General features: G+C 44.2%; 1 protein-coding gene across 2 annotated transcripts in view; it reads left to right on the forward strand.

Moving 5' to 3' along the window:
- The first annotated feature begins 420 nt into the window (after positions 1 to 420).
- Positions 421 to 20,279, forward strand: part of RYK (receptor like tyrosine kinase) — a 96,325-nt gene continuing 76,466 nt past the window's right edge. For both annotated transcript variants that reach the window (XM_080671961.1, XM_080671962.1), the window contains exon 1: positions 421 to 738. In XM_080671961.1, coding sequence (XP_080528087.1) covers positions 510 to 738 — 229 coding nt within the window. In that variant the 5' untranslated portion in view covers positions 421 to 509. The remainder of the gene's footprint in view (positions 739 to 20,279) is intronic.

The raw sequence follows: 20,279 nt of genomic DNA on the forward strand, positions 1-20,279 counted from the left end.
CGCATCCATGCATTTCCTTGGATCTGGGGAGCCCCCTAGGCTGCAGGCGCGGCCCCGGCCGGCCTGGCCGCACTCCCCGCCGCTGTGAGGGTGTTGTAGACAATAGACAAGCAAACATCAGGCTGGTGACAACGTGGGGCAGGGGCGGGCTCCTTTCGAGGGTGACCAGAGAGCCCTTCGCGGGCGACTGCACTTTAAAATCAAAGCGCTCGGCGCCCGGCCGGGCCCGCACGGAGCGGACGATGCCTGCGCGCGCGCTCTCCGAGCGGCGGCGACGCGCACGGGCGCGCCCCCGCGGCCAGCCCCCCGCAGTGGACGATGCCGCCGAGGAGGCGGCGGCGGCGGCGCGCTCCGGCGGTCTGAAGCGGCGGCCGGCTGCCACGGGCCGGCGGCGCGATGAGCTGGGCGGCCGCCCCCGGCTCGGGGCTGTGAGGGGCTCGGGGCCGGGGGTGGGCGGCGGCGGCGCGGCGGGCGGCCAGCGCTCTTTCCTGGCGGCGGTGGCAGTGGCCATGCGCGGGACGGCGCGGCCGGGGCCGCCGTGCCGGGGCCGCCTCCTGGGGGCCCGCGGCCTGAGGGTCCCGCCGCCGCCGCTGCTGCTCCTGCTTGCGCTGCTGCCGCTGCAGCCCGCGCCCGGCGCTGCCGCCGCCCCGGCCCCGCGGCCCCCGGCGCTGCTGCCCGCGGCCGCGGGGCCCAGCGTGAGCCTCTACCTGAGCGAGGACGAGGTGCGCCGGCTCATCGGTGAGTGGGGCCGCCTGCGCCGGGGCGGGCAGGTCAGGCCCGGCCCGGGCTGCTTCCGGCCGTCGGCGGCCCAGTCCGCGCGCGGTGGACCGTGGGCCGGTCCCCGCCTGGTGCCCTGGTGCTCCCTATCCCGTCCCAGCACCCGGGGTCGCCTCCGGGGCCCGGCCTCTGCCTGCCGTGCTGGCTGGGAGGTGTGGTCCCTGCCTCGCCCCAGCCTCGGGTCAGCCTTCTGGCTTCTCCCCTGCGACCTGGCGGCTCCGCCACTAAAGGACCTGGGGTTACCTTGGCCGCCGCGAAATACCCGGGTTGCACCCCATTCCCTCCTCCACATAGCCTCTTCAGCCCTTCACCCCATTCCCTAGAGTCAAGCACCCTTCCAACTTGTCTTCCCCGCCGCACCAAGTTTCTTTGACCCTTTCTATGGGTGTCACTCTAGGGCCCTGGATTTTGGATATCTCGAAATCCACGTTTTATGTAGACGAACCCTGTAAACCCTTGGCGGGTGGTTTTGATGCCCCAGTAGAGGCCATACTACTGAGCTCATATTTTCTGGTTATCACGCTTAAAAAAAAATATGAGAGAGAGAGGTTATAAGGGCATTACATGCTCATGGCAGTCTCCAAATCTTGCGTCCGAGAGGCATACTTTTAAATAGTGAACGAGTCTCCAGGTAGCCTGCACCTTTTAGCTTCTTAGCTGGGATGTGCTGGAGTTTGACTGATCCTTATTTCTGGGCCACTGTCCTACTTTGAATACTTTGTAGGGGAAGGAGAACTTGGCTTTGGGTCAGTTGGTTCTATTCTACTTAATTAGCTTTGTCGTTTGGGAATTAATTAAAAAAAAATAATGGTGTTCTCATGTTGGGACTTTGTGGATTTTGGAAATGACCCCTCAGAGGAAGGTCTGATAGAAATGGCCCCAAATGGGAAGTTTTTGATAGTTGCAGATACTTAGACATTTACTTTCTTTTGTGTGTTATTTCATCTCAGATTTGTGGTGCATCTGAGGGATCAATTATCGGTCAGTTTCTTTTTTTTTTTTAAAGTTGTAAGACCTTGAGGTCTTTTAAGGAATTGCTTTAAGCAGACTGTTTAGATATTGTTACATATAAGGGTTTGCAGTCTTTAACCAAAGAAGAATGCTGTGTTTTTATAATGTCTTGCATTCTTAATCCTCTTTCTAGTCTAGCTTAATCAACTGAACTTAGTTTAGCTGAATTAAAATTGCAAATTGGGTTAGTACTTGGAACATAAAACTAAGGTTTAGGAAAAAGTATGAATACTTATAGATCTCATATAATTAATTTTTTTTTTAATTTTTAATGTATTATGTGGTGTTGTAAAGTTTTTGTTGTTGTTGTTAAAAGCATGTATATTATTTGTGACTTTGTTTACATGTCAGAAACCAGTCTGGGTGGGGGTAGAGGATGGGACAACCAGAGGCTGACATTGATTGAGTGCCTGTGCATATACCTGTCCCTACTTGTTTTATATACACCATTTCCTCTACTTTTCTTGTGACCCAGTGAGATAGGTATTATTATTCCCATTTTAGAGATGAGTAAAGTAAAGCTTTAAGTAACTTGTTCAAGATCACACAATTTATTATCTTTTTAAAAAATTGAATGTAGTGTTGATATTAGCTGCAAAGTTTTATTGAATAAAGAAGATATTGTTTATTCTATAGCAGCTTGATTATGGCATGGTGGAAAAATAATGATTGCTAATAAATACTTGAAATGGTGTATTTGTTACCCAATTGATGAGCAGAATGGGTTGTTGGGAGCAAAGAGGGAGGTTTGCCTTGCTGATGAACCTCGTCCACCTTTGGGCCAGAGGGATCTCCAGCAGTATTTTCTCTAATGCAAAGAGTTGACCTGTTACAGTGGGTCTCTTGACTATACACCCTGCCAGATCCAGGTCCTCTCCTTCCAGTCCCCTTCCCATGTCCCTTATACATTCTACCTTTAAAGTATTCCTTGGATGCACCTGGGTGCAGAAGAGCAAGTGGGTAGGACTGGGGTGTATACCAGGCATCCTGAGTTCTTAGAATGAGGTTTCCCATGGAAAATCTTATGGTATTTACGACTATTTGAAATAATACGTTGTACTATATTTTTGTATCCTTATGGTTTAAATGCCTTCAGAAAGCTGGCTTGGGAAGCTAACCATCATTTTATAATATTTCTAAGACAATGAGTTTGGAATTCCGAGTAGGAAACATAAATGAAGTTGATAGTGACAACGTTATAAGTTGAACTGATTGCCTGGATATGAGACTAAGTTGTTGTTTTAGTCAGTTACTACATAATTTATAAAATAATGAAATAGCACTAAAAAATTCAAAGTGAAAAACAGCTGTCTCCTTCCTACCTTTGGCCTTTTAATCCCCCAGGCTCTACTCCAGTGGAAGCTACTATCCTATCTAATAAAAGGGTAATATGCAAATTAACCGTCACTCCGTCACAAAGATGGCGGCGCCCATAGCCACAAGATGGCGGCGCCCAGTCCTCTCAGCCCCACTGGATTCCCCCCAGACCCGGGGGAGGGGGGCAGCCGCTGAGAGTGGGCAGCGTGAACGGCCTGGCGGAATGCTTGCTTTGTTGCCGTGGCGATGAGGCAAGCGTTCCACACTGGCTGCAGATGGGCCTCTGGCCAGGCCAGGGCGTGGAATGCTTGCGTCGTTGCCCGAGGCAAGTGTTCCGCGCCCAGCCACCGATGGGCCTCTGGGCCACGGAGAGCCTCTGGGCGGTGGGCGCGGAGCAGCCAGGCCCCGCAGAGAGCTACTGGTACACGGATTCGTGCACAGGGCTACTACTCTTAAACTAGTTCTGCTTATTCTCTGCCCCCTGTTTTTTACTTTCATATTTCTAAATCAGTGTGTAATAAGCATTTGACTTTCCAGTATCATAACTGAGTACTTGCCCTCTTCTCTTCCCCAATCCCCCCAATATAGTTATATAACAACTAGAGGCCCAGTGCATGAAATTCATGCATAGGGGGTGGGGTCCCCTCAGCCCAGCCTACACCCTCTCCAATCCGGGACCCCTCTCACAATCCTGGACTGCTGGCTCCTAATTGCTCACCTGCCTGCCTGCCTGGTCGCCCCTAACTGACACCCCGCCCCCCTCCCCTCGCCAACCTGATTGCCCCTCACTGCCTCTGCGTGCTGGCCTGATTGCCCCTAACTACCCCTTGCTGGCCTGGTTGTCCCCAACTGCCCCCCCTGCTGGTCTGGTTGCCCCTCACGGCCCCCCCAGCCAGCCTGGTCATCCCTCACTAACCCCCCTGCTGGCCTGGTTGTAGGCAGCCATCTTGTGAGGACGTGAGGGTTAATTTGCATATTACCGCTTTATTATATAGGATTTTTGGTAAAACCAGCAGACAGTATTTACATTTTTGTGTATATATTTATTGCTCATTTATGAGTTAAATAGTGACCTATGATTATATTTTTTTCCCTATGTATTTTGGTCTTTCCTGGAGCAAGTAATTAATTGCCTTTTAATTTAAAAATATTTTTTATTCATTTCAGAGAGGGAGAGAGAGATAGAAACATCAATGATGAGAGAGAATCATGGATTGGCTGCCTCCTCCATGCACCCTAATGGGGATCGAACCTGCAACTAGGGCGTGTGCCCTTGACCTGGAATTGAATCTGGGACCCTTCAGTCTGCAGGCCAACACGCTATTCACTGAGCCAAACCGGCTAGGGCAATTAATTGCCTTTTAAGTTTTTGATTTTTTTAAAAATATGTACCTATGACTACATTCCCTCAAATATTCCAAGAAATATGTTAAATGCCTTTTGATTTTCCCCCAGGTAGCATATCAGATCATTTATTAGTTCCACTTGGTTTTCCCTTAAAGACTTGTCCCTCCAGAGCCTCTTATTCCAATCTGGACAGTAGGATTGTTTTTCCTGTGACTTCTGTTCCTTTTCTCTCTTGGAGCCTGTTTCCTAGGTCTCCTGTCTTCCTTTCTCTTGGTTTGCTTTGTTTTGTTAAAAGTGCACCTGGTTTAGAAGGGGTGCATGGGAGGTAAATTATTTGAGGCCTTGCATGTCTAAAGGTGTCTATCTGTCTTCATGCTTTATAGGTAACTTGGCTGAATTTAGTGTATTAGGTTGAAAATAATTCCCCCACCTCACAATTTTGGTGGCATTTTCACACAGTTTTTTGGCCTCACGAGATTTTCCGATGAAAATCCAAAGCAATAGATTCCTTTTCTTTTTCTTTATGTCTTTAAATCTTTTTCTCGGGTGTTCTGAAATTTATAAGCTTTTGTGTGGGTCCTTCCTTCTGTCTGTCTGTCTGGGCCCTTTCAGTCTAGAGACTCACATCCTTCAGTTTTCAAAAATGTTGGTTACTTCTTTGGTAATTTCCTACCCTCCACTTTTTGTTCTTTCTTTCTGAGATGTCTATTGGTTTGGTTATCGAATCTCCTGGAATTGATGTTCAGGTTTTCTTAACTTATGTTGCCTTTTATTTATATTTTTATATTAGAGGTGGTAAAAGGGGAGAATTTCTTAATTTTGTTTCCCAAGTTTTTATTTTTAAAATTTTAATGATAGCCCTAGTTGGTTTGGCTCAGTGGATAGAGCATTGGCCTGCGGATAGAAGGGTCCCGGGTTAGATTCTGGTCAAGGGCACAGCCCTTGGTTACAGTCTTTATACCCAGCCCTGGCCAGGGCATGTGCAGGAGGCAACCAATTGATTTCATTCACATTGATATTTCTCTCTCTTTGTCTCTCCTCTTCCCTTCCACTCTCTCTAAAAATCAATGAAAAAATATCCTCAGGTGAGAATTAACAAAATAAAATAATATTTTAATGATGATGTTTTTAAATTTTATAAGCTCTTTGTTCTCTGTGTCCATTTCCATTTTATTCTTATTTTATAAATGTACTAGAGGCCCAGTGCATGACATTCGTGCACTTGGGGGGGCGGTCCTCAGCCCGGCCTGCTCCCTTTCGCAGCCCAGGAGTCCTCGGGGGATGTCTGACTGACAGCTTAGCACTGCCACGGAGGCAGGAGAGGCTCCTACCATCGCCACTGCACTCACTAGCCATGAGCCCGGCTTCTGGCTGATGGGCGCGCACAGAGCACCAGGGGGCAGCTCCTGCGTTGAGCATCTGCCCCCTGGTGGTTAGTGCGCGTCATAGTGACCAGTCGTTCTGGCTGATGGGCGCGCACAGAGCACCAGGGGGCAGCTCCTGCGTTGAGCGTCTGCCCCCTGGTGGTTAGTGCGCGTCATAGTGACCAGTCGTTCTGCCGGTCGATTTGCATATTACCCTTTTATTATATAGGATTATCTTTCCTTATCTTTGAGGTGAGTGTGCATGTTGTTTTTAATTTTTTTCTGTATATTTAATATGTTTTTAATATTCTGCTTCCTCCAGTGTGCTGTTAATTTCAGGGTTCTTTTTAAGTTTGTTTATATCATAAATGTCTGGTGACCCTTGGCTGTCTGTTATTAAGAGCGAGATGCTGAAAAGTTGATTAGGTAAGAGAAAGCATGTGTGTGTGCATGAGCTCTAGTGGTGTAATTTGACTGCTCTTGGGGTGCAGGTGGAATCTACCCCACATATCAGCACTTTCATGTCTTCTTTGGGACTAGTGTCTACAGAGAAGACACCTCCAATTTTCTGCCTCTGGTATGTTTGGCGATACACCAGCAGCCTGGGTGTGGGTTAGATTTTGACTTCTGTTTACAGTGCTCTTGCCAACATGGCTCAATTTTTTCAGAAACAACTTTAGGTCTCCTGCTGGACCTGGGGGCCCAACTGCTTTGAATACCTCCTTCAGAAGCTCCCCCTTTGTCAGGCCTTTGGTGGCTCCATTGCTGAGCCCCTCAGGAGTCCTGAGGGACAGTGACCATTCCTTCAACTGCTTAACTTCTTGCAAAAGTTGTTGAAATGTATGATGTGCTGTTGTCTTCTTTTCCTTCTGTTTGTCTTTGTGGTTTAATGCCTTTATGATTTCATTGCTATCATTTTAGGGGCGTTTTGGGAGGAAATGGGGATAAAGGCTAGTGGTCATTCCCTAATGTGTAACTGGCACTTAGGGTTGGCTTTGACTATTGAAGAACTAACTGGTGCCGTGTAGCAGTTTTTTGGTAATAACACTATTAAAACTAGTAATGGTGGCTGAAATAGCAGCCAACACTTTAGAAAGCTGCTGATCAGTGGAATCTTTTGCCTGTGTCAGGTCCTCAGACAGTCACCGTGTTAGGCATGCACTGTTATTTCCGCTTTACAGATGAGGAAACAGACTTGGAGGAGGTATGTGACCAGCCCAGTTCCTTGGTAGTGGACATGCAGTCCTGATGGAAGTCCATTGGTCCAGAGACTCCAAAGCCTCAGGAGCTTTTCATCAGATGTGCCCCAGGGCCCTGCTTCATTGCTCTAGTTTACTCTTCTTAACAAGCTGCATTCTAGGCATCCATTTCCTCCTTTTATTGCTCAGGACTCTGATTCTGGGCCCTTGGGGTAGCCAGGAGAGTGTCAGGTCTTGACTAAGTCCTGCCTGCGTCCTGAATCCCTACTGTCGCTTTGTCAACTCTAGAGGAGCTAGTAACCAAAATACTCAGAGTACAATCTGCAAGCCTGCTGCCATGTGTGCTTGTTATAGTCTGGATCCTTATCTACATCCTCCCATGGTCTCTAAGTGAGTTTCCTGAAGTCCAGAGCTTGTGAAAATGGCATGTGGGTCAGTGCTGGGGTTTAGGAATAACATGCTGGTGAGTGGGGGGTATGGTATAAACTGGTCATGACAGCAGTATTGGTGGTGATAGGGAATCTGTAGTGGTCAGAGGGACTTCTAAGAATAGACTCTGCCTCCCACCAATTAGAATTTTGCTTTGGACAACTTGCTTCCCCTGGAAGAGTTAAGCATTCATTGTTCATATCTTATTTAAAATCAGGTCAATGCTAGTTGAGGTCATTGCTCTCCAAATCAGTCCAGTGAAGAATTTTGAAGCCCATATTGTGGTAGAAAATGGTGATTCGAAATTATTAAACTTTTCTTGAAGAACTTAGAATTTTGTAGGAAAGACATATCTACAACTATAAAACTGAGATAAGAGTTATATTGCTGATTGATATAAGTAAGTTATTGTAGATAACTTTTGACTATAGAACAGTGGTTCTCAACCTTTCTAATGCCACGGCCCTTTAATACAGTTCCTCATGTGGTGGTGACCCCCAACCATAAAATTATTTTCGTTGCTACTTCATAACTATAATTTTGCTACTGTTATGAATCGTAATGTAAATATCTGTGTTTTCCGATGGTCTTAGGCTCTACAGCAGCGATTCTCAACCTGTGGGTCGTGACAGGGTCACCTAAGACCATCGGAAAACACAGATATTTACATTACGATTCATAACAGTAGCAAAATTACAGTTATGAAGTAGCAACGAAAATAATTTTATGGTTGGGGGTCACCACCACATGAGGAACTGTATTAAAGGGTCGCGACATTAGAAAGGTTGAGAACCACTGCTATAGAAGGAGGGAGGGGAGAAGCTTAGAGAGTTTAAGGAAAGGTGTTCCAGGAAAGGAGACATTTGAGTGTCATCTTGAAGGATGAGTTAGATGGGCAGAAAAGAGAAACAGTTCATGCTAGGCAGAGAAAAGAGTATGACCAAAGCCATAGTCCTGTGGAATCAGAGGTGTGTGAAATCAAGGAGTAGAAAGCCCCAAATGTGGTTAAGATGAAAAAAATTGGCAAAGTCAGAGAGTGGTAGAATATAAAGCTGGGAGGTAGGTTGAGATTGGATTGGGAATTTGAATTTTATCTTGTAGTAATGAGGAGCTGTTGAAGAACTTAGGAAATGAGTGTGCACAGTCAGGACTGAGTTATAGAAAAGATAGCTTTGGCCCCAGTGAGAATGGTGGTTTGTAGACTGAAAAACTGGATCTGGGAACTGGGACAAAGCCAGCCTTGTGATAAGGGGATCAACTAGGGCAGTTGAAGGGGTGGGACGGATTTGTGAGGAATTTACAGGGAGTTTGTAGGAGACTTAGTGGAGACATGAGGGTTAAAGAAAAGGGAGGAGTCAGAGAAGAATCCAGGGTTTCAGATTTGGGCAGCTGAATGGAAGGACTCTCTCTTTTTGGGAAGTGGTTGAGGGAAAGAAAAAAGAGATGAGCCATGTGTTCCTCTTCTCCCAGCCTCTTTCTTTCCTGTTCAACCTCAGGCCAAGTGCTTGGTGTGGGAGGGCATGAGGGTGTCCTCTCTGCTGTTGAGTCTGGCATAACCTACCACTGCTGAAACCCCCAGGAGGTGGGGTGCTGGTGGAGGTGGGTTAGCACCCTACCGCAACCTCTTCACCCTGGGCCTTCTGGGTGGGGTTGGTGGCATTGACGCAGCATCAATTTGAATCCATGTGTTCTTCATTGGGAGAGCAAGGCTGAGTGAGACATTGTGCAATTGTGGGTTTTGAGTTATTTTTTCCTTCTTCGTGCTACACATGTGGGAGAACTCTATCCAATTATAGCTAAACCTGTCCCCTATGAGTCACATCCTGAGTTGACTAGTCAGTTCTGAAGGTGCTGCCTAAAATACTTTTCAGATTTTAAGAGTCACGTTAGAAACAAATGAAAACATGGAGGTATTCTTTGAGCACCATGAACTGAGGCGTTCCACAGCATTACTTTTGGGGTTTTAATGCAGTTATGCCAGTGTTGTGAAAAAACTCACCAGCTCTACAAAAACTAAAAACTACAGCACACAAAACTTGGACATGAAACAGAGCCATTAGCTACTCTGAAATTATACCACACTTAAAAGTATGGTATTTTTTTTGGTGTTATTCTTATTGATGTACATCAACTATAATATTTCTAACTAGAATGTTTTTAAACAGCTTTCATTTATGAAGGGCCTCTTTAAATGTGCCAAAAAAAATGCATGCGTATTGCTGAGTTACATAATACATACTTATCGAAGGATTCTTTTTACTGTGCCTAGCGAGGGACAGTGTGAATTGTAGAATATTTCTGAAAAGTAATTGCATATTCGTAAGAGAAATAAGTTATGTCTTGTTCATAAATAAATATGTTCTTGTATAAATATGTCTGTTTTAGTGCACCTCTTGCTGGGTGACAAGTGCTTCACGTATGTTCTCTTTTGTCAACTGTAGGAGTTAGGTGGCATTGACATTTCTGTACAGATAAAGCTGAGGCTCTGGGGAATTACAGAATTTCCTGGAGGTCACAGAAATGTCGGGGGCTCTGTGACTCCAGAGCACATGCTTTCTCTGTTGTGCTGCCTCTGAAGGTTAGCAGTTTAGTCTTTTATCTGGCCAGAATCATCCGAGGGACGTAAACAAAACGCAGATTCCTAGACCTACTCTGAGCAGTTTGTTCAGGAGATCCGAGATGGGCCACAGCTAATGAACCTTTTGAATTCCATGTTTCATTGATTGTAAAATGTGTAGTTTTTCTACATTTGAACATCTCTGAAATTGGAACCATTTTACAGTCAATGGAGAGTCATCAGTTAATTGACAGTTTATTTTTCATTCTTTAGATTAAACAAAGCTTACACATAATTTTCCACCCTTTTTTTGAGTGCCTGTTACAATTTCCAGAAATTCACTGGTGGTATTTATTATTTGCTTACTAGAGGCCCGGTGCACAAAATTCGTGCACTGGCGGGGGCGGGGTGTTGTCCCTCAGCCCATCCTGCACCTTCTCCAATCTGGGACCGCAATCTGTCCGACTGCCGGTTTAGGCCTGATCCCGCAGGGACTGCTGGCTCCTAACCACTTGCCTGCCTGCCTGCCTGATTGTCCATAACCACTTCTGCCTGCCAGCTTGAGCGCCCCCTAACCACTCCCCTGCTGGCCTGATTGACGCCTAACTGCTCCCCTGCCAGCCCGATCACCCCCAACTTCCTTCCCCTGCAGGCCTGATGGCCCCCAACTGCCCTCCCCTGCCAGCCTGGTCACCCCCAGCAGCCCTCCCCTGCCAGCCTGGTCGCCCCCAGTTGCCCTCCCCTGCCAGCCTGGCCGCCCTCAACTGCCCTCCCCTGCCGACCTGATCTCGCCCCCAACTGCCCTCCCCTGCCGGCCTGATGGCCCCCAACTGCCCTCCCCTGCCGGCCTGGTCACCCCCAACTGCCCTCTCCTGCAGGCCTGGTTGCCCACAACTGCCCTGCCGGCCTGATCACTGCCCTCCCCTGCCAGCCATCTTGTGGTGGCCATCTTGTGATGACTGGGGGTGGCCATCTTGTGATGATGTGAGGGTCACCTAGCCTTTTATTAGTATAGATGGTAATGGCTGTGTCTTTGCAGGGAATCCAAATGACTGCAGTGTGATATTACCATTAGGTTTAAGAGCAAAAGCAGTTCAGTATTTAGCTAGGAAGTTGCTGGCAAGGGTAATGTCAGTGGTTCTCAACTATTTTTTGTGTGAAAGCCTTAAGGCCTTTTGCTAGACAAAGGCCTGGGTTCCCCACATAATAAGCACCTAAAACCTAAGTTTTGTATACTGTGTATGGGATTCTTGGACTTTGGGGGCCTTGCAGGGACACCTGTTGAAAGCTTATGGGTGCATCTGAGTCCCACAAAAGCTGGTTCTGGAAAGGGGCATCTGTTAACATTCTGTATTTCATCCTGGATTCACTGACCTCCTACAGCAAGCATGTCAAACTCACGTCCCTCAGGCCACATGCGGCCCACAAGGAATATTTTTGCGGCCCAGCCAATGTAACAGTATGTAAGAAACGTTTTAATAAAAATTTTGTAACTTAATTTTTACAAAATCCTGTTATACATAATTATTAATAACAAACTACAACATTTGCTAATGACTGATTACAATAATCCTATTGCATTCATTTCCCTTACGCCCCTTACGTGCAGGCACACTGTTTCTCTCCACTAATACTAGCAGCAAATATTTTAGCACCGATTGCCACGTCATTAGTCTTGTATGACTTGTTTGGTGTGCACAACAGGAAATATTTCACTTTTGGAGAACAAGAAAAATAGGTTTATTTGTGTTGCGCTTATTAATATGTGCAGTTATTCAGTGTCTGGTAAGTTAAGTTCAAGAAAAAATATTAATTTTTATTAAAATGTTCTATTATTTTATGTTAACGACTAGTGACCTGGTGTACGAAATTTGTGCACATTAAAAGGGGATTAATTAGAGGCAATAATTTAATATTGCTATTTGCCCTTTCACTATAATAGAAGTGTCAGAGATGAAAGAAAATTAGTAAAATGTATATGAAAACCTTCCTCCTGTCAGAGTCTGGGGCTCACCACAGGACCCAGAGTCAAGTCCCCGCCCACCCACATGCACCTCAAAATCGCGTGAGACCCAGACCTGGCCCCCCCCCCCCCCCCGCCCCCCGCCATTGGGCTAGATCCAGACCCGGCTAGTCCCACCCTTGTCAAGCCCTGCTGGGCAGGGGGCATAGCCTCAGGTCCCCTGGCCCGGCCAGGATGGGGGGCATGGCCTGAGGTTCCCCAGCCCAGACCGGGGGGCATGCCTTGAGGTCCCCCATCAAGCCCCACCAGGTGGGGGGGTGCAGCCTCAGGTCCCCCGGCCCAGCACTGGGAGGGAGGCACAGCCTCAGGTCCCCCGTCAAGCCCCACTGGGTGAGGGGCATGGCCTGAGTCCCCTGTCAAGCCCTGCCAGGTGGGGGGCACGGCCTGAGATCCTCTGACAAGGCCCATGGGGGTGGGGGGAGGGCGTAGCCTCAGGTCCCTGCTGATTGCTCATTAAGGCTCCTTATGGGAACTTGGCCTCAGCTGTGGGTGCAGCCATCTTTGTGATGGAGTGATGGTCAATTAGCATATTCCCTCTTTATTAGATAGGATTACTCATTTATTTCAGCCCTTTGTATTCAGCATGTCTCTATTGAAATAAACCTACGTTTCTATGAAAATTGAAGCTTTTGTTTTTTTGCGCCCCACATAAACTTAATTAAACCTTGTTTATTTGGCCTGTGTTAGCCTTTGAGTTTGACATGCTTGTCCTGTAGAATTTTTAAAAAATTTGCATTCTTTAAGGTTCTTAATGTTTTATGGGTTTTGACAAATGTACAGTGTCATATATCCACCAGATTATCATACAGAATAGTTTTTCTACCCTAAAAAAAACCCCTGAGTAGGGGGCATTTATATTTATAAGTACTTCCCTGATATTTTAAATAAGTTTGCTTTTTAAAAAACATACTCATTATGGAAAATCTCAAACAGTAATTCATGGCCAATTTTGTTTTGTCTATACCACTCCACTCCCCAATCCACTCCCTTGTCCTCACTTCCCCATTCTTCACTTCAGTTATTTTGAAGCAAACTCAGACATACAGTTTTGTAAAACTTTTTATTATGTATCTCTAAAAGATACTCTTTAAAAATTAGTAATAATTATCATTATACCTAAGAAATAAAGAATAATTGGTACATATCAAACATATAGGCTGTTCAGATCTTCCTAGTTTATAAATGAACTAGAGGCCTGGTGCATGAAATTCATGCACTCAGTGGGGGGTCCCCCAGCCTGGCCTGTGCCCTGTCACAGTGCTAGAGCCCCACAATCAATCACCCCAAAGAGGTAGGCCCCGCCCACCCATCCAGGGCTCCTCGATGGATTGCCCCAAAGAGGTAGGCTGGAGCTGGGGGTCCTGCCTCTGTGCCATGTGGAGCCTGGGCGCGGGACCCCCAGGACCCCCAGGCAGGCATCACCACGTGGAGGCGGGACCCCCAGGCAGGCCTCACTGTGCAGAGCCGGGGGACCCCCAGGCAGGCCTTGCTGGACCCCCAGGCAGCCTTGCCTCGCGGAGCTGGGGGACCCCCAGGCAGGCCTCGCCGGACTCCCAGGCAGGCTCCATGCTGCACATGCAGTGTCAAGCCCAGCCCTGCCTACCTGCACGTGCCTGCTGTGTGCACAGCCATCTTGTGACGGCATGAGGGCATCACAGCGTGATGACCACTTAGGCTTTGTTTATGTTGAGACTCTTGCCTGACACTGGTTTCCTCTCCTAACCCTGCCATGTGTTTAGTTATCTGGTGCCATGCTCCTTCTTACCCTGGGGTCTGCATTAGGTGGTTGCTCTGCCTCACATACTTTCCCAGATCTTTACATGGTTAGAGCCTTGCCTTTCTAGGTTTGTGCCATTCTGTTCTCTCACCCTGTTTTATTTTAAGCAATTAATACTTCTGTTGTTTCTATACCCCATCCCTCCCATAGGAAAGTTTATTTTCTTTGAGTGGAGACTTTATTTATATTTCTACTCTATATCCCTGGCACCTAAAACCTAGTATGTATTAGATGCTCAGTAAAAGATCAGTGAATGAATCCTACCTTTTTTTTTTATTCACTATCTTGTTCCTTACTGAGGCCATCATTCTCTTGATCATTTCTCATAGTCTGATAAGTCTCAAAAGGGGAATTGGACTGAACTTATACCTATGAATGGAAGTATTAGTTTTTAATAGCTTATTTTCTTTGAAGTTGCTTAATTTCCCCAAGTCTCTGTTCCTTGTACCCCACTCCCTGGGTAAGGTGCTCCCCATCTTGGCTTCCATAGTTCTCAATACTCTCTACAAACAAATCCCTGTCACTATACCCATCACATTGTCTTTCCTCTACTGCACTAAGGCCACCTCATATCTTGGCACATAGCAGTCTCTCAAGAAACTCTTGGTACACACTCCAGTTAAAGGGTGTGAAGTATTGAAGACAGATTCTGTTTTTTTTTTTCCCCAATAATTAAAAGCTGGGAAATATAATTTCTAATCTTTTCATCTGAAATGCATAACCTGCTGTTAATTCTATCCAGTGTATTTTTTCATCTCATAATATCTCATAACTTCGATTTGGGTGTTTTTATATCTTCCATGTCTCTACTTAACTTTTGATCATGTGGATGGATTACAGTTATAATAGTTGTTTCAAGTTGTTTAAATGTCCTTGTCTGCTCATTCTAACATCTGTGCCAGTTCTAGGTTGGTTTCAATTGATCTATCTATCTATCTATCTCCCATGCCTGGTAGTTTTTGACTGGATGTGACACATTGTGAGTTTTTCCTGGTGGGTGCTGGATATTTTTGTATTTATATAAATATTCTTGGCTTTTAAAAAATATCTTTTTTTGTTGATTTCAGAGAGGAAGGGATAATGAGAGAGAGAAACATCAATGATGAGAGAGAAACATTGATCAGCTGCCTCCTACATATCCGCTATTGGGGATCTGCCTCCTGCACGCCCCCTACCGGGGGGTCAAGCCCACAACCTGGGGATGTGTCCTGACTGGGAATCGAACCATGAGCCCCTGGTTCATAGGTCGACGTTCAACTACTGAGCCACTCCAGCCAGCTAAATATTCTTGGTTTTTGTTCTAGGACTCAGTGAAGTTACTTGTAAAAAGTTTGATGCTTTCAGGTCTTGCTTTTAAGACTTGTTAGGTAGCACAGGAGCAGTCCTCAGTGTAGGGCTAATTATTCCTCACTACCCAGTCAAGTCTATTCTGTGTCCTTTTTCCAGTGACCTGTGAATCATGAGGCTTTCCAGTCTGGCTGGTGGGAATAGGCAATGTTTCAGATCCTATGTAGGTGCTAGACACTTACCTTTTATCCTTTTTCTGTGCTTGCCCTGACCAGTACTCAGCTGAAGGCTGGAGGGTAACCCTCTGCAGATCTTGCAAGTTCTCTCCTCTCTGGTTCTTTGTTCTACATATTATAGCTGTCTTTTTCTTTATGAATTCTTATATATTTTGGGTTTTTTTTTGTTATTACAGATGAGAGGGTTAATCTGGTCCTGTTATTTTATCTGGTCCAGAATTGGAAATAACCAAGGATTATCTTTTTTATTGTTTGCATCTTTCCCACAGTTATTTAACTCCTTAAATTATTTGTTAAAGGAGAGAATGTAGTCCAATTTAAAGAAAAGGATTCCAAGGCTTTGTATGTATGCATGCATGGGTACATAAGTATAGATATATAGTAGATAACATGGTGTGGGACAATATTGGACTTGGAATCAGCATATTGAGTTTTAATTCTCCTGCAATCTGTGTAGGCAAGTAATTAATGTTTCTGAGTGTAGGTGGGTTTCTTCATATTAAGATGCTTTTCAATCAACAATAGGATGTGTATTACCATAGTTGCTATGATGTATATGAAAATGCTACATAATTCTCAAAACAATTTATTTTAGTGATTGGTGGGTGATTTGCGTGTTTTTGGATGAAAATTAGAATCATAGAATGTTAAAAAGAGAGGCCATTTAGATATCACATGGTTGATTGATTGCCTTTAGTAGCAACATTTATCACTCACTCACTGAACAATTATTTATTGAGTATGTACTAGGCTGTATTTGGGGGGTATGGGACATATTCTGGTGAATAAAACAAATAAAGATCTTTGCCTTCATGGAACTGACTTCTAGCAGAGCACTAAGTGACTTGCCTGAGAAAATAATTCAGGTAGCTTTGGATCTGGACTCCAAGTTAGTACTTTGCAGTGCTTCCTGTTGCTGGCAGGGAGAAATGTGTTTGTGAGTTTTCCATTGTGCTTTGAGACCATGAACATAACAGCAAACTGTAAGTTACTAATGGCCTCTACAGCTGACTGTGGAGCATGCTCCTGTTAGGAGTTGCCTGTGAAAGAAGTTGAATGGTGATTATGTCAAACTGTGTGCAAATTGCTGCATCTCTGTTATAGGGCAGGAACCAATGACAAATTATTTCCCAGTATGTTTAAAAAAAATATATATATTTTTATTGATTTCAGAGAAAAAGGGAGAAGGAGAGAGAGAGATAGAAACATCAATGATGAGAGAGAATCATTGATTGGCTGCTTCCTGCATGCTCCTTACTGGGGATTGTGCCCTCAACCTGGGCTTGTGCCCCTGCCCGGAACTGAACCTGGGACCCTTCAGTCCGCAGGCCAATGCTCTATGCACTGAGCCAAATGAGCCAGGGTTTTCCCAGTATCTTTTTACCAGATAGTGAAACATTCTGGCACTATGGCAGGGCATGCTTCATATTTTATGTTATAGTGCTGGAGATCTGGGTTATGTTTTTATTCCTTATTATCCTTGGATAGGATTTGGGAATCACCTTTAACATCTGTGCAGTTGTGGTACAAATCACATCTTTGGGGGAATTCTTTTATGGGTTTTTAAAAAAATGACATATATTAATTGGAGGTGAAATCTTGTTTCCTGATCCTGTATTTTAGTGGCTAGCTCTCTCTGTAATTTCTTCTCCAACTGCCATAGTATTTTCCCATAGGGAGGTGACAGTGCATCATCCAAGTCATCCATTTGAAATCACAAGTGACCTTGCTTTCCCTCTGATTTCACGTAACTTCTTCCAAAGATGACATTATCACAGGTATTAGGGAGGTGGACAGCTTTGGGCTTCCATTTTCAGGGATCTGAAATGTAATCTCTGGAAAAGGGGAGGGCAGGGGCAGAGATGCTTACTAAGTGGACCTTTGCACCCTGTAGCTTGGTTTGTTAATGCAGTGGTAACTAAGAGCCGCTCCAATGGATTGTTTTTAAGTGAACTATTGATTTTGACCGCATATCATGTTTTCTTCCTGAAGTGGCCAAGTGAGGAAAGGTGCTCAGAGACTACAGATGCCTGGCTTTTTGGGGGGATCAGGGGATTCTCTTCCTTGAAGCTGACTCCTTATTTACCTCTCAGGGTCTGAAAGGGGGTGGGTCCTCTTGCCTTTCCTTTGGGGAGGCTAGTCCAGTCTTAGCAAGGAGATGTGGAGGCATCCTGGAGGAAGGGCATGGAAGGTGGTGGCATATTTACCTTGTCTTCTGTTGTTGATCCTGCATATCTCCTTTCTCTTAGAAACTCACTTTAATTCTTTTTTATACTCTCTGTGTGTACTTGTATACACCTCAACCCAGCTCTGCCAAGGCACTTTAGGTCACCTGAGGATAGGAGGCCAATGCTGAATGGACAGAGGATTACATGAAAAATTATATTTAATCTATAAGATTATTGTTTAAACAGCTATAGCGATTGAAGATTTACATGCCTTTTCTTTTTTAGTTATGAAGAAATGCCCTTTCTAGTTAAATATTAGGTCTCAGCTAATTTTTCTTGGTATAATTTGACTATAGATTTATTGTGTTCTAATGGACAAATTATTTTATTATATCTACTTCAGCTTGTTAGTTTCTATAAACTAGAAAAATTTGAAATAAGAGCTCCATATTTATTATCTTTTAGTGTCGGTTAAACTATAGAGTATTTAATGATTTCATACGTATTGAGTGATTTTGGCTTTTTTCCACCTGGCTCATATACCATACTGTCCTCAGAACCTAGATTATTTTGACTAAATACATTTTTTTACTTGAGTTTGACTAGCATTTGGAAACCATGGATGATATCATAGAATAATGGAGCTTTGGCTGGCATTTGGAAACCGTGGATGATATCATAGAATAATAGGATTTTGTGGCTGGGGAGGGACATTAACATCATCTGGTTTACCTCCCTTGTTTTAGAGTTGAGAAAAATTGATGCCTGGAGAAGGTGGTTAAATAATTGATTGCCAAAAGTCACTCAGCTACTGATTAACAAAACTCTGCTTTAGTTCTCTTTCTATGACATCACTTTTATCTTCTTGCCCTAACTGATTTCTGAACTTAAAGAACACACACAGAAAACCCATTTCATTCAGTTCATCAAAATCCATCTTTGATGTAGTTGACTTTTACCAACAGCCAGCCATTCATGCATCTAACATTTAGCTACCAGTTCTAAGATTGAACCCTGCTTGTGAGGTATTGGGAAAGACAGACATGTGAATAATTCCCTGGAATGTATTTCGTCAAGTGCTGTAAAGGTAGCTCTTTTTATAAAGGGAGATGGCTTGCTCAGTGACACTGAACAACCAATGTTGTAGCTTTGGGAAATAAGTAGTTAACTTTTAAGATCATTTGGAAAAAATTTTGAACTATTAAATGATATGAACTTGAGCTAGACAGGCCAGGTCATGCAGAATAAATACATGCCTGAATTAAGTTTGAACTTAAGATTGTCTGGGGGAAAAAGAATTTTTCTTAATGGGTGTTGAGTTTTGCAGGAATAACTTTGGTTTTTCAGCTTGGATTTGGGATGTTTGAAGTTATGAACAAAAGTCATATGTCATATTTTCTAACAAGAGAGCAACATTCCTACTTTCCTGGAATTGGCAGCCTGGTGATGATAATTGAACAACTAGATTAGAAGAGAAAAGTTCTGTACTTTCTAATAAAATGCTACCTCTTCAGTCCACAGCTGTCCACTCCTGTTGCTATTTGCCTTCCAGCAGAGGCCTTTTCTTCCCTCCACCCACTCTACTTCACCTGCTCTGTCCTCTTTCCTGCTGGTCTTTCACTGTTATCTCCGGAGCTCCAGTTTTGTTTGGAGGTCTCCTCTGACTATTTTCATAGTGCTTCTTTATCTCTTCAGTTTAACTGAAACCTGATTTTCTCTCATGAGTGATAGTTTCCTCATAATCCTTTCACGTCTCTGGAAGCCGGTTTTATTACACTCCCTCCCCATTTATGGGTCAGGGGTCAACTCTTTATCTTTTCTTTTAAAAACATAATAATTTTTTGAAGTCAAATTTGCATAACATAAAATTAATCACTTTAAAGTGAACAATTCAATAACATTTAGTATGTATATGTGTAGTTGTACAACCACCAACTCTATTTTAAAAACATTTCCAATGCTCAAAGTAAAACTCCTTACCCATTAAGCAGTTTCTTCTCATTCCCCTTTCCCCCTAGCCTCTGTCAATGACCAATTTGCATTCTATCTCTATGGATTTATCTATTCTGTATATTTCATATAAATGGAATCATACAGTGTGAGACCTTTTGTGTCTGGCTTTTATTTAGCATAATGTTTTAGAAGTTCATCCACATTGTAGCATGTATCAGTATTTCATTCCTTTCTATGGCTGAATAATATTTCATTCTATATATATGTACCATAATTTGTTTATTCATTTATCTGTCAATGGACATTAGGACTAGCTCCACATTTTCACTATTATGAATAATGCTATCATGAGCACATGTATAAATATACTTGATTGAGTACCTGTTTTCAATTTTGGATGTATACTAGTATCTAGGAGTGGAATTGTGGGTCATATGGTAATTCCTTGTTTAACTTTTGAAGAATCACCGAACTGTTTTTTACAGTGGCTGAATCATTTTGCATTCCCACCAGCAGTGTACAAAAGTTCTAATTTCTCTACATCCTCGCTTACACTTGCTATTTTCTGTTTTTTTTTTATTTTTTTAATTAACACGATCCTAGTGGGTATGAAGTGATACCTTGTTATGGTTTTGATATGCATTTCCCTAATGATTAATGATGTTGAGCATCTTTTCATATATTTGTTGGCCATTTGTGTATCGTTGGAAAAACGTCTATTCAAGTCCCTTGTCCATAATTGAGTTGTCTTTTTAATATTTTTATTAATTTCAGAGAGGAAGGGAGAGGGAGAGAGAAACATCGTGATGAAAGGGAATCATTGATTGGCTGCCT

This window comes from Plecotus auritus (genome assembly GCF_963455305.1).
Source record: "Plecotus auritus genome assembly, chromosome: 6".
NCBI classification, from domain to species: Eukaryota; Metazoa; Chordata; class Mammalia; order Chiroptera; family Vespertilionidae; genus Plecotus; species Plecotus auritus.